Raw genomic sequence first — 13882 nt, forward strand, 5'->3', positions numbered from 1 at the left:
TCCCTTGCTTTAAAACAGGTCCGGGGACAGAGGGGAAGTGCCGCGCGCCTTCCCCTCTGTCCCCGGAGATTGCGGGGCAGGCAACGGGGAGAAGCAATCTTCTCCCCGCTGCCCCTTGCTTTAAACAGGTCCGGGGACAGAGGGGAAGGCGCGCGGCACTTCCCCTCTGTCCCCGGACGGTCTCCATAGGAACGCATTGATTGATTTTCAATGCATTCCTATGGGAAACCGTGCTTCGCAAGACGAAAAACTCACAAGAAGAAAAAACTTGCGGAACGAATTAATTTCGTCTTGCGAGGCACCACTGTATTGGAACTAGGAGCTGCAATGATGATTCTAAAACAGGGATGACCCTCCAGGTACTGTTGGGTTCCAACTTCCATCAGACCTTCAAGCCAGCCTGGACAATGGTCAGGGAGGATGGAGGATGGAGAGCATTGGGCTGAGGAAGGTTGCCATGGTGGTTTTCATTACAATGGCAGCCACTCCATCGCCAACATGCAAAGACACTCCAACGGAGGTCCCCAACCAGAGATCCCACCTACCCACCCAAAGTTTCATTCTGCTGAGTGGCAGCACACAAAAGCAGCTTAAACACACCAACCAGACTTCTAAAAACCACCACAATCTACCACAAATGCTGAAGTGGGATAGGGTCAAAAAGGGTATTTGGATGTTTATGATAGACCAAACCTTAAAGTACCTAAAGGATTGCGGGAGGGAGCGGGAAACAGAGGCAGGATGAAAACAAGGGAGAAGGGCCAAGAGAACAAGTATCCCGTCTCCTATCTGGAAGGAGAAACCCAGGATTTGATTGGCTTATTGCTGCTCTTCCATCAAGGAATGCCAGGCAATATGCAAGAAGTTATTTTAGCACCCTCGTCCACATGCAACGCTAAGGTAATGCTATGCAGGGGTCAGATTGCCCACGCGATTTTCGGCATCTGCGCAGACGTGATTTTCGGCATCTGCATCTGCACAGACACAATTTCTGGTGCAGTGGAAGCAATCCCAGTGCTGTGCTGCACCAGTTTAGCGCAGCGCACGGGGATCCGCTGAGCGGGCAGCTCAGTTCAGGGGTGGCTCATGGGCCGGTTAAACAACCCCCCTGGGCCGCTTGTGGCTCATGGGCCTTAGGTTGCCTACCCCTGTGCTATGGCTTAATGTGAGAAAGCGAACCAACATGAGAGCTCCCAGAGAGGAGACTGGGGCTCCCCAGCTGTTTCTTTGCTGTGCTAAGCTAAGCTAAGCCAAGCCATTATTTGGGCTTAGCGTGTTATCCAAACCCAGCTGGTGGTTCAGCTTCCCCAGACAAACCACAAACTGTAAGCCACAGGAAAAAAACTTGTTTTGCAATGGTTTTATTGGTGTGATCCTTCCTGAGAATATTTTGACGGAAGGATGTTGTTGTCGTTGTTGAAATAGCATCTTCTGTCCTATAGCACTGCATTCCTGTGAGCCTATTAAAATCATGCAGATGAAGATTCCCAACAGAAAATTCCTCAGCAAGAACAGCTTACTCTAAACTCCAGTGACTAAAGGATAAGATGGTGCCGATCAAAGAGCACAAATAGAGACAGGTAAAGATAAATAGACACAGTCTGAATTTTTGTGGGATTCCTCTTCCGCTCTTAAAAAATAAATAAATCCGGTCTGAACTTGCAGCACTGCACTAAAAACCGCTGGCTATGGGCACAGATGGGGGGCATCAGTCGATTTCTGCCCTCTGCAGTGGCGAAAGCACTATATGCCTGATATCTGCAAAGTTGGTGGCAAACCAGCTCACAATTCAATAGCAGGAGGGCCAGTAAAGATTGCATTGGAACTGTACCACTCTGAGAGCAAGGGAGAGGTTTAAAAAGACTTGACAATAATACCACATCAGTCTGAATATAGTCTGCACTCTTTCCCCAATTCTGGCTTGCATAAAACCTGAGACAGGTCTATAATCACTGTCTTAACAGGTAGAAAAGCTGTGATTTAAGGTGGGACCTTGTGTATAACCATTGCCCGTCCTTCTCAACAGGTGGCACTGGTTGCCAAGAGAATTGTTCATTGTGAGCGGAATCCAGAGACCATGAAAGACACTGGATGCTGCCAGCGATTTACGGTATTTTTCCTCCCCGCTTTCAAAGATATCTCATTTTAGGGGTGTGGCCTGCATTCGAGGGCGACTTATATGCAGACTAATATGGTAGTTGGTGATCATAGGCCCTTCTTTTCCCACAATTGTGTTTTAGGGGGAAAAATTAAAATAAATAAGAGGCAAGAGGGGAAAGAAGAGAGATAGAGAGAGGTGTTTTAAAAAAGCCACATTACCAGGGACAAGAGGGGACAGGGACAAACCAGGCAACAAAACTGCAAGGGTAAAGAGCAGGAATAACACCGGCCAACCCAAACCAAAAACCACACAGGACACCCGTTGAAAATTAACTGCACAAGCAGCTGGTAGCAAGGCTGGACACTGAGCTGAGCTAGTGGTGGGGTCCTACCTTGAACGGGTCTTGGAGGTGGGGACGCATCTGTTAAAGAGATAATCACCATTGCAAGAAATCCGACAAGGCTGCCTGTCTTGGCTTTCGTCTCACATTAGGCTGCTGGGGGGTGGGTGTCGGGGCAGGGGCAGGGGCTTAAGCGACTGCAATCTTAAGTATAGTGGTTTTCAAACCGGGTGTCTAGGAACCCAGGAGCTCTTTCGAATCTTACCAGGCTAGTAGGGAAAGGGGGAAAGGTGTCAGTCAATGCGGGGCGGGTGAAAACTATCGTGGCAGGCAACTGGCCCAGAATTGGTGGATCTCAAACTTTGGGGCATCAACCCCAGGGATGTGCAGGGGGAATTGGTGTGGGAGATAAAAGTTCCAGAGAAGGGAGAGGATCCCACAAGAGGCAGACCCAGAGCCACATTCCTGCAAACAGCACTGGTTTCGCATTGCAGCTGCCAGCAACGGAAGCTAAAAACCTTGCCTTGCACAAATCAGGAAGTGGGTGGTGCTATGTGCAAAGACGTTACATGCTCATATGCTGAAGGGGAGGTTTCCAGTGGAAGGCGATGCTCAGAAGATCTCCAACCCACCCACCCACCCCATCCCTGAATTTAAAGAAAGAAAGACACAGTGATGCCTAGGGGTTTTTTTCTCAAGGCAAGAAACAAGGCACAACAGACCTGGTCAACGCAACATGCAAACGCGTGCTACCAAAATTATCTGCAAAATGCAGGGATTCCATGGGAAATGCTCCTTGGCAGGGCAGGGGCAGAGGGGGACGGACGGACAGACGTGGAAAGGATTCCCTGAAAATATTACGTTTCCGATTTCCACGCTCCAGCAGCCAGTGCAAAGGGAGGACACGCGGGAATGGGAAAGCAGCACTGCGAGGGAATCCGAAGAAACGGGAGAAAAACTGGGAGCTTACCAGAAAGTGTTGTCTGCTTTGCCTTCTTTGCCGGAGCCAGATCGTCGGGTCTGCACTCAGAAAAAGATGCCGTTCTGCTTGTCGCTGGGGTCTGAAGGGGAACAGAGAAGCCAGAAGAAAGGGGGTTAGTGGCTCGCTCACACACACAGCCCCAATCCAGCCCACCAAACCACAGTGGAAGGAGATGAAATCCCTCCACCTGCTCTTTAGAAATCTCCCCTAAAGGGCAGGCAGAAGAAACTTCCACCTCTCCTCTTAGTGCTGAACGCCACAGCACCAAATCAGGAGATGCTGTATTTTTTGCTCTATAAGACGCACCAGACCACAAGATGCACCTAGTTTTTGGAGTAGGAAAACAAGAAAAAAAATATTCTGAATCACAGAAGCCAGAACAGCAAGAGGGATCGCTGCACAGTGAAAGCAGTGATCCCTCTTGCTGTTCTGGCTTCTGTGATAGCTGCGCAGACTGCATTCGCTCCATAAGACGCACACACATTTCCCTTTACTTTTTAGGAGGAAAAAAGTGAGTCTTATAGAGCAAAAAATACTGTAAATCCTTACTTTTTAAGTGTAAAAGGCAACATTCCCAGCTCCATGCCAGTGCTGGAGTAGGGAGGGCTGTCTACCTAAGTGTGTGTGCATTTGTTCCTGTGGTGAGCATGCATGCATACTGAGTGTGCCTGCGTGTGATCAATGTGTGAGCTCGCATGTGACCCTTGAAGGGGTGGCTGGATTAGTGTGGGTCCTCGGGCCAGGAAATAAGCCACTCTTGTGCTGTAGGATTATTATTATTTATTGCCTCCAGATCCCGCCTTTTCCTTCAAGGAGCTCAAGGCGGCCTTACAAGGTTCTCTCCTCCCTCCTTTAATCCCTCTGCAACAACCCTGTGAGGTAGGTTTGACTGAGAGGCAGTGACTAGGCCCAGGGTCACCTAGCGAGCTTTAAGGCCATCTGGAGATTTGAACCCTGGTGGGACGCAAGTGGCGCTGTGGGTTAAACCACAGAGCCTAGGACTTGCCGATCAGAAGGTTGGCGGTTCGAATCCCCGCGACGGGGTAAGCTCCCATTGCTTGGTCCTGCTCCTGCCAACCTAGCAGTTCAAAAGCACGTCAAAGTGCAAGTAGATAAATAGGTACTGCTCCGGCGGGAAGGTAAACGGCGTTTCCGTGCGCTGCTCTGGTACGCCAGAAGCGGCTTAGTCATGGTGGCCACATGATCCAGAAACTGTACGCCATCTCCCTCAGCCAATAAAGCGAGATGAGCGCCGCAACCCCAGAGTCGGCCACGACTGGACCTAATGGTCAGGGGTCCCTTTACCTTTACTCCCAGGTCCTAGTCTGACACTCTTAACCACTACGCCACACTGGCTCTCAGGATTGTAGTACCAGTCTTACCGAGGAGCTGCCGCTGGCGTTGAGGAGGAAGTTTGCCGTGTGGGCTGCCGTGGGAGGCTGGTTTGGGATGGGCCGGTGTCCCAGTGCCATGCCAACAATGGCAGTCATGTGGGTCTCCGTACCAAAGACATGGATAGGAATGCCAGTAGTTTTCCCTGAATGCAAAAGAAAAAGAGCAGAATCAGAACAGGCTGCAGCCTCCCTGAAAAGACTCACTATAGAAATACAGTCATACCTCGGGTTACAGACGCGTCTGCGCCGCTGCGGGTTGCGAACGTGCATCCCACATGGATCACGTTCGCAACCCGAGCATCCACTGTATGGTGAAGTTAAAGAGAGGCCTTGCTTTATCATGGGTGCACAGCAATGACCATCACCGGTTAAGTTTAGGACTACTGGGAGAAGGTGTAAGAGAGAAGTCTTAATCTAGCAGCATAAAAAAAATGTAGCCTGAATATCAAAAGTTGGAGTTACCAAGTCTTTCATGCCCTGGGGCCAGCCACTGGTTTTTAAACAGAGAACCATGTTTTGAATGGAGCAAGCACTGGAAAGTCTGCTGGCTTTCCTTCTCCTGCTTCTGGGCTCCAGTTCAAGAGATTGGCTGAGGGGCATAAAGGTTCTATTCATCAGCCATGCTGGAAGTCAGATGGGGAACCCCAGGGGCCATCCTGAGAAACCTTTGTTGCCAGCTGTCATCAACGCTCTTTAAATGAGGCTAAGGACCCGGGTTTAGAGCAAAAATAAATGAAAGCAAATGAGGAAGCAGGAAGTATTTGAAGTTTAAATAATCCTCAGGGCTTTGCTCACCTACTTCCCCCATGACTCGTAAGCCCTCCTGGTAGTTTGGGCCTCCTCTCCTCACGAAGATCCTGACCTCATGCTCTTTCAGAGGGCCCTGATAATCTTTAATAGCCCTCACAATGCCCTGCAGAAGGAAATATGAAAAACAGAGAAACATGCACAGGCACTCATGGCTAGCTCTAGCTATCAAGCCAGCAAAATCCACATTAACGATGCTCACACCACATCTCTCTGCCTCGCCTGATCTTGCCTCCTCTCACCGCAGAAGCTAAAGGACAGGCTACCTTGCTCAGTGCACTGCAATTAGGATGAAAGACCAGAGGCAATACCTATTTTCTGATCCTCGCAAGAGTACTGAACCTTATCACAGTGCTGCAACCTGCCCGAGACGAAACCTAAGTTCCCCTCAAGCACTCGCACGGACACTCAAGCACAACAGCCCATTCAGTTCAGTTCAAATCCACCCTGGAAACTCAGCAAAACGTAAATGTTTCTTTACCAGCCTACTCAGATGAGGGTGCCAATATGAATGACCAGTGCCATGCACCTTTTCGGGATCAACTTTACCTTAAAGGTGGCAGCCACGTTGGTAAAGTTAGCAATGCTCCCTCCGATGATCAGGATTTTGCCTGTGCAAGGTAGAGGAAGGAACAAGAGGGAAGAGAAAGGAGTTGATTTGTTAAGAAATACCAGAACATAATTCTAGGCCTGGAGCGCTTTAGAAGCAGCTGATAGGCAGGAGCAGGGCTGGATTTAGGTTTGATGAGGCCCTAAGCTACTGAAGGTAACGAGGCCCTTTATATGTCCAGCTGTCCTTTGTCAACAACAAATTGTCGCTGTTTTTTGTGTTGAATATATGCTATATGGTAATTGATGGACCTGATAGGTATCTAAAGCCATTTGCACCTAACAAAATATGTATTTTATCAAAGTAATTGTTGAACTGAAATACAATTAAGAAGAAGTATATTAACAGTGAAATACAATGAAGCAGTAGTATATTAATAGTGAAATAATTATTAAGCTCTAACTTAAAATGATTTTTATTCATAACAAACTTAATAATGCAAACACGTTGGCATTTGGCAATAACAAGAGTTCCTTTAGAAACACAATTTACAAAGACTCATAATCTAGTCTCTAGAAACTCACTATAAAATGAAATAATAATAGGTGTAAATATATGATGCAAACTACTAATAATTATAAATAGCTTTATTAATATGAAATTAAGGTTATAACCTGTACAATGCAATTGTCGTTAATATAATGGATTTTTTAATATAATGTCAATATCACCATAGCAGCCCACACTGTTCATTGGAACAGCAGACCTTTGTACCCTGTTACACTTAGTGAGTGTAAAAGACGGAATTTCTAGTAATAGGTACATCCAGTTTTCCTTTAATTTTTTGGGGGGGCCCCCAAGAGAGTGGGGCCCTAAGCTATAGCTTGTTTAGCTTATATGCAAATCCAGCACTGGCCAGGAGGGTGCTCCAGTATAGACGTTGGTCATTTTAAAATAACATGCACACATTGGTTCCCTGAAGAAATTCTGAATGCACCTAGATGTCTCTGGGGGTGGGAGAAAAGCTGTCTTTTGGAAAGCTTTGCACAAACCCAATTGCTCATTATCACCACATTCAGCAGCAAGCAGTTGCAGGACTTAAATGCTTACCAGCTTCTTTGGAAGGTGTTGGTGAAAATGCACCAGGGTAGAAGTCCTGTGGGGTCTGGTTGAGGCTAGGCCTTCCTAGAGGACCACTGGGGCAGGGAGTCTCAGTCCCCAAAGGATCTAGCTGGTTGTGGGGCCAGGAGGCCATTAAGCTGCCCCTCGGCTTTCACTGAGCCAGGTAGGAGCATTTCCAGGTCAGAAACCGGGTCCTTCCTGCTACTGTTCCTTCCTCTTGTCCCTCCTCCTCTCACCTCTCATTGACCTTCTCCTCTTTCCCCATCTGAGTTTCTCTACCTGCCAGCTCCCTCTCTTCTCTTTATCTGCTTCTCCCTTGCTTGTTGTCACATTCTTTTTCCTGGCCAGCCCAGCATGGACCATTAACTGGGTCATTTCTAGGCACTAGGATGGGTTCAAGAGAACGGTGGTTCCAACGTCCGACCACCAAGGTGTTGCGTCGAAGAGCAACAAGTATTTCTGTGAAACAGCTTTCCACAGTAAACCACACTCCTGACACACAAAAGGCGCACCCAAGGTTTCTACATCCACACACAAAACACACCTTTCTCCATTCGGCATCCAAGAGACAACATCACAGTTCAGTGGCTCATTCCAGGAAGGCCAAAAATGCTCGAGGAAGGTGAGGAACATGGCTGGTCAGAGGGGGATTTGGTTGGGCACAGCCTCCTGGGCCAATCAGAATGGTCCCTGTCAGGAGCTCGGCCTACACTTGAGTAGGACCCTGGCAGAGACACATGCCCGACTGGCATGTTCTCTCCCTCCTGGTCGATCGTTCAGGAGCTTCAAAAGCTTTCTTCAGCCCGAACATCATAGCAACCGATGCCAACAGACACCGGCACAATTAGGGATCCGTAGAGTTTGCGCATCATGCACAACAGACCTCAGCAAGTCAGCATTTTGGCTAATCTACTTTATTTGCATATTAACACACACGCAGCACTGCAACATGGCTCCCTCTCTCTCTAACATCAGACAGCAAAGAGAAAAAGAATGAGGGACAATAGTCCCACTTCGTGGAACAAAGTAACTTAAACATTCTGTCTCCGTGAATTCCTACTCTGTGGAGTCAAAACATACACCATCATGTGATAGACAACAATCCCATGACTGCAGTCATGGAGGAGGAATTCTAACAGTCCCCAGGCTTGAAGTGCTGCCCACCCCACACATTTTCTTTTACCTTCTGGGTGCTTTTCCCGTGTCATGAGGGAGAGGATAGTCTTGGCATAGTCGTAGGTCTGCTGTTCACTGGGAGCTCCAGAATATTCACCATAGTTGGCGAGTTCGTTCACCCCACCAAGGTCACAGATGGTGTCACTAAGTGGAAGGCACACAAGTGATATTAAGAAGGCTTAGTCTGCGAAACCAAGGATGCCCATAAGGCCCTGTGGAAAGCGGAGCAAGAACGAGGCTGCGTTCCTAGTTCACGATGAGGAGCTGAGGCAAGAGCATCAGCTGAACTGCTCTTCAGTTGAACTGCTGAACTGTATCAGCTGAACTGCTCTTCAGTCAGAAATCCCGCCACAGTAGTTAAAATAAAATGTTCATGTGACAACACAGCAGCTCAGCCAACAGTGGGAGGTGGGGGTTTTTTGAACTTTGCAGACAGAAACAGAGAAGCCAGTTTAGTTAGCGAGGATTAGAACCCGCTTAGCAGAATTGAAGTGTGTGAATGCGTATCAAATTATCTTGCATAAAATATGCTCGGCTTCCCAAAGTTAAGTGTTGGTAAGAATTTACCCAGCAGTGGTCATAACTGAGCCTAAGCACAGTTTCTTCCAGCCACCATGGCAACTGGAGAAAAATGTGGCAAGACCACCATGCCTCTCAAGCATTGATATGTGAAGCCGCGCTCCACAAGCCTAAACACCTGAGAATTCTCACTATACATGTTTGCTACAACTGCATTTTGAAAGCAAAGCAAAAATAGCAGAGATTCCCAGGGTGGCAAATCATGTATCAGGTTATCAGTCTGTGTATTTATATGGAATATGTTGTCTAAGGCCTAAGCATAGGCTCCATTTCAAGGACAGCAAAATCTCCTAAGTATTAAGGGCAATGTACCGCCGAGAGAGTTCCAGGGACCTCTCAAAAGTCTCATCATTCCATTCCAACAATGATTAACCCGTGTGGGATGATTGGGCAAGGAAGAGCAAACAATGACTAATCAAAAGATGGAACTTGGAGTTTAGGATGAACCATACATTATTCAGCTGCCACTCCCACAAGATATGTGCTTGGTACCTGTACACTACGGAGGCGCCGCCTCCAGCCACCATGGTCCATATTCTGCCTTTGGGATTCAAGATGGTCAACTTTAGGCTGGCTCCACTCTTGGCGTCTAGGTCAGCGATATAGGCTTCCTGCAGACAAGAGCCCGCATATTATTAGAATCAAAACTTCTAAGGACAAAACAGTAAACTCCGCACTTCTCTCATAACACAAAGCCAGGGGCATTTGTGGGGGGAAATAAAGGAGGAGCAAGTAATCCTTTCCCCATATTTCCATTTTCCCCCACAAATGCCCGTAGATCAATTTAAATGACACTCGCTCACTCATTGAGTTATGAAGCCAGGTAAATGTCTTTTCTGGAGTCAAAATGGGGCAAGGTGCACATCTTTGCACTCATTTCTGTGTTTTCAAACACGTATATTGAAACCAATGTTTCCAAAGATAAAATCTAGTCCCACCCTCAGGAATTTACAAGGTGTGTCATCGATCATGGCTCCTCTCCCCCTACATCAATACAATTCCATGATTCCTTGAGGGAGGTCACAACATTTGGTACACCTTTTACACAGGCATTCCCTTGATCTCTCAACCCAAGTCTCCTGTTAAGCTGAATATAATAATAATAATAATAATAATAATAATAATAATAATAATAATAATAATGTAAACAAGCCTGTAATAATAATAATAATGTAAACAAGCCTGTAAGGTCAAGCCAGGTCTGAGGAGGCCACAGGCATGATAAACTTTCCCACTCTTTCACCCAAAAAAACTAACAAGACAGAAGAGATGGGTGGCAGTGTTGAAAGCAGCAAAACTCTATCTGCTTAGTAGTACAGTGGTACCTCGCAAGACGAAATTAATTCATTCTGCAAGTTTTTTCGTCTTGCGATCTTTTCGTCTTGCGAAGCACGGATTTTGGAAAAGCTTCAAAAATCACCAAAGTCTTCAAAAACCTCAAAAAAGGCTACCACACCGCGTGCTATGAGTTGCTCCTCGAAGTCAAGTCGCAACTGCACCCCCTGAATGCACGGTTTTAAGGAAAAGGAAACAAACTTGCAAGACGTTTTCGTCTTGCGAAGCAAGCCCGTAGGGAAATTCGTCTTGCGAAGCAACTCAAAAAACCAAAAACTCTTTCGTCTTGCGAGTTTTCCGTCTTACGAGGCATTCGTCCTGCGAGGTACCACTGTACTTCAATAGCATTCCCCAGTGGTGTTTGATGGGGGCAGAGGTACTGAGGATAACAACGTTGGAGGGATTCAGCCCCCGCCTGGGCTGGGGTTTCTCTTCAAAGTATCAAGCCACTAAAAAAAACAACCTATTATTATTATTATTATTATTATTTCTAAAAAAGGCAGCTAGGTATCAGTTGTGTTTGGTCCTCCAGGGATAATGGACCCCTGTGCTTGCCCCACCCTGTCAAGTATGGATACCAGACTTGTCATCCTGGCAATTTTATATTGTGAGGTGCTATGGGAATCTGACAAATTATAGTTAAATTATTCCAGGCCAATGTAAATCTCTGGTGCAAATATTAGATCTGAAGAGGAAGGAAGTTGGACTACCCCAGGTCTCAAATAATGCTGTAGAAGCACCCCCCAAAATGAGAGAGAGGAAAACCAGTGAAAAACAGGAAAGGTGCTTTCTGTTCATCTCCAAGGTTAGCCAATATCCACAGCTACCACTGAAGGGACGGATGAAAGAACCGATGTTCAAGAAAGGTGTACGAAGAAAAAGGGGGTTGATGAAGTGATTAGGTAGGGGCCCAAACCTCAGTTAATAACAGAGATTGAGCCTTCCTATGGGAGCTGCTCCTATCCTGTGCATTTTGAGAACATTCATTTCTGTTCTTGCAGAGGCCAGACCCAACTTCATTAACATTCTTAACAAGTGTAGAGTCTAAGAGTCTTCATTAGTGCCTGGCAAGGGGGATGATTCAGTGAGGTTGTGTTCTGTTTTTTTTAAAAAAAACTCATCCATTAGAAACCTGGCCAAATTGAGTTAAGTGTCAGCATTTGAGCCATAACACACTAATGGGGATTGGCGGGCAGGGAAGAAAAGAGGTATCTAAATGGATTTCTTGGCTAGACAACAATTCTTTTTTTAAAAAAACAACAACCTTCCACCTTGGTTTGTATTTTGTGCAATTGCTGTAATTACTAAATTAAGAAATGCCAGAGCATCAGATAAACGCTGGAGACATTCTGCCAAGCAACAAGACACAGGGGATTTTGGGAGACCAAAGTGGGACCAAACTGTTCTGATGGGAATTCGGATTTTGAGATGGAGGCTTTTTTGCACGTTAGCTGAAGTCAAGGAGCCTCACGCTCAACAGAACGCACTTAGGCTACCTTAATTCCCTAACACCACCCTAAGAGCAGCTCTATTCTTTTACCTCTGGATAAGCTTCTCTTCCAAAGGGAGGGGGGAAATCCACATCGCCCCATTTCACTTTGCAGATATAGTCAGCCGTTGCGTCGATCTTCGCAGCAAGGTCAAGAACATAAACGCCATCTGCGGTTACAACTTTGTTGGTGAAGGGAGAGGGGGAGACAGAAGAAGAAGGAGGAGGTCAGCATGAACCAGCTAACAAGGAAAAACGAATGGAAAACATCTAGTTTCAAGGTGTTGCCTAGGTAGGAAATGGTTCTCAATTTCATGGGGTCTTTCCCTGTTGAGTGCTGAACCAGATCCACCATCATAGCACAACCAGCACCTTCCAATGGCTGGGGCACACTTCTGGAATAAATCTGGACACAGAAAAGACAGGGGTGGCTAACATCTACCCAAGACCCACAGCCAGTCCATGCTGAACAAGGTCAACTCCATACATGGTCACTTTCTGTGATAATTATGTGCCAAAGTGCCTTTTAGTCTGCAGCAAACTATTTCTGACCATTATGAACATGGCTGCAGGCTGCTTCACATCGCAGGAGTACCCCAGAAAACAAAACAAAACAAAAAGCATCCAAAGACTCAGAACAAAACCTTTACTTAGAAAATAAACACAGTGGATCCTGAAGTATTTTTTAAAAATGTGTCTCCCTCAGGGCCTGAAAGAGGAGCTAGACTTTTCCCTTTTATCTTTACTGGGTGAAAGGCCAGTAACATTGCGTAACACATGAATAAGCCAACTTTCACTGAATAGAAATGTGCTCTCTTACAACTATCTCCTGAATGCATTAAGTGTATAATAGTTTAATGATGATCTGTGGGTCGTCCCCCCTCCTTTTTCATGAAGACACCTGGGTCTGGTTATTAAGTATTTAGTTCTTTTAATCTTGAGAGGTGGGTTTTTAGTGGCTTTTTTTGTTATTTGTTTGATTGTATATTTCAATTAAGGACGTTTTAATATTACGTGTATTTTAATTGTGGGTTGATTTTATAGTTGCAAACCACTTGGAAGCCATATTGGCATATAAGCAGTATGTATATTTAACAACAACAAGAAGTGGCAGGCAAATTTGTCATCCCCTCCCCCACCTCTGCTTCCTGAATATACCCACCACAGGCCAAAAGAAGCCCCTGGGAATTATAGAGCTGGGGGAAGGGAAAGTCACACACCATGTAATACACCAACCATGCCTGCTACATGCAGGCAAGGATGCAGTGAATTTGCACAATATATCCCTTGTCAAATAAAATTCCTGGATAAATAAAAATATTAAGTGATCCTCAGAAATAAAGGATGCTACATGTTCTGGTCAAAGTGGATTTCTCAGGACCAGACTAGATGTGATGCTAAACATCATTGTTCTTCACCATTCACCCTCTTTTTTGTTTATTTTAATTTGTTTTTTTAAAAAGCTGGGAGGAGACATGGTTGTTATTTTAAACTCACAAGGGAGGGAGAATGACGACAGTGCATTTTATATTGCATCTGGTTTGACCCTCGTTTGATTTACAGAAGTTGAAGATTTGTTCTTCTACACTGTTGGCGAAGACTTTGGTTTCTGGCGGCTTGCAAAAACTCGACATCAAAATTAATCTCTGGAAAGATTCACTTGCATCAGCGCTCTCAAAGACTGATGGACACTTTCTACGCTCCCTGTTTGTGGAGGAGGTCTAATTTAAATTACTCTGACAAGAACAAGTTCATGGAAACGCATTGCCTGTCTGCAGCGAGCGGCCCGTGCTCCATCTTCATTTTCTATTCCACCACACTTCGCCGTATAATTGAGAACTGCAGAATACAGAATGAATGAGATGTGGACATTTCATGGAAAACAACAGAGAGAGAGGAATTACCTAGCGGATTGATTTCCAGGTACGTAAAATATAAGTCTTCGTAAAGATTGAAGAGGCCAGAGATGAAGCTCGCCAAGACACTATATAAAGAAGGCAGAAACAC

The 13882-nt window shown here is 46.0% G+C and overlaps 1 protein-coding gene across 2 annotated transcripts in view; it reads right to left on the minus strand.

Annotated features, from left to right (window-relative positions):
* The window catches only part of ACLY (ATP citrate lyase), a 57957-nt gene that overhangs the window by 23011 nt on the left and 21064 nt on the right, over window positions 1–13882 (minus strand). Inside the window, exons 6-14 of one of the 2 annotated variants that reach the window (XM_081837648.1) lie at window positions 13780–13859; window positions 11927–12057; window positions 9544–9662; window positions 8480–8616; window positions 6174–6235; window positions 5613–5730; window positions 4806–4960; window positions 3412–3502; window positions 2493–2522 (exon numbers count right to left, since the gene is read on the minus strand). In XM_081837648.1, the coding sequence (XP_081693774.1) occupies window positions 2493–2522; window positions 3412–3502; window positions 4806–4960; window positions 5613–5730; window positions 6174–6235; window positions 8480–8616; window positions 9544–9662; window positions 11927–12057; window positions 13780–13859 (923 nt within the window). The remainder of the gene's footprint in view (window positions 1–2492; window positions 2523–3411; window positions 3503–4805; window positions 4961–5612; window positions 5731–6173; window positions 6236–8479; window positions 8617–9543; window positions 9663–11926; window positions 12058–13779; window positions 13860–13882) is intronic. The other variant, XM_081837649.1, reaches the window with a different exon arrangement.

Source organism: Podarcis erhardii, assembly GCF_964252035.2.
Source record: "Podarcis erhardii genome assembly, chromosome: 13".
Classification (NCBI taxonomy): Eukaryota; Metazoa; Chordata; class Lepidosauria; order Squamata; family Lacertidae; genus Podarcis; species Podarcis erhardii.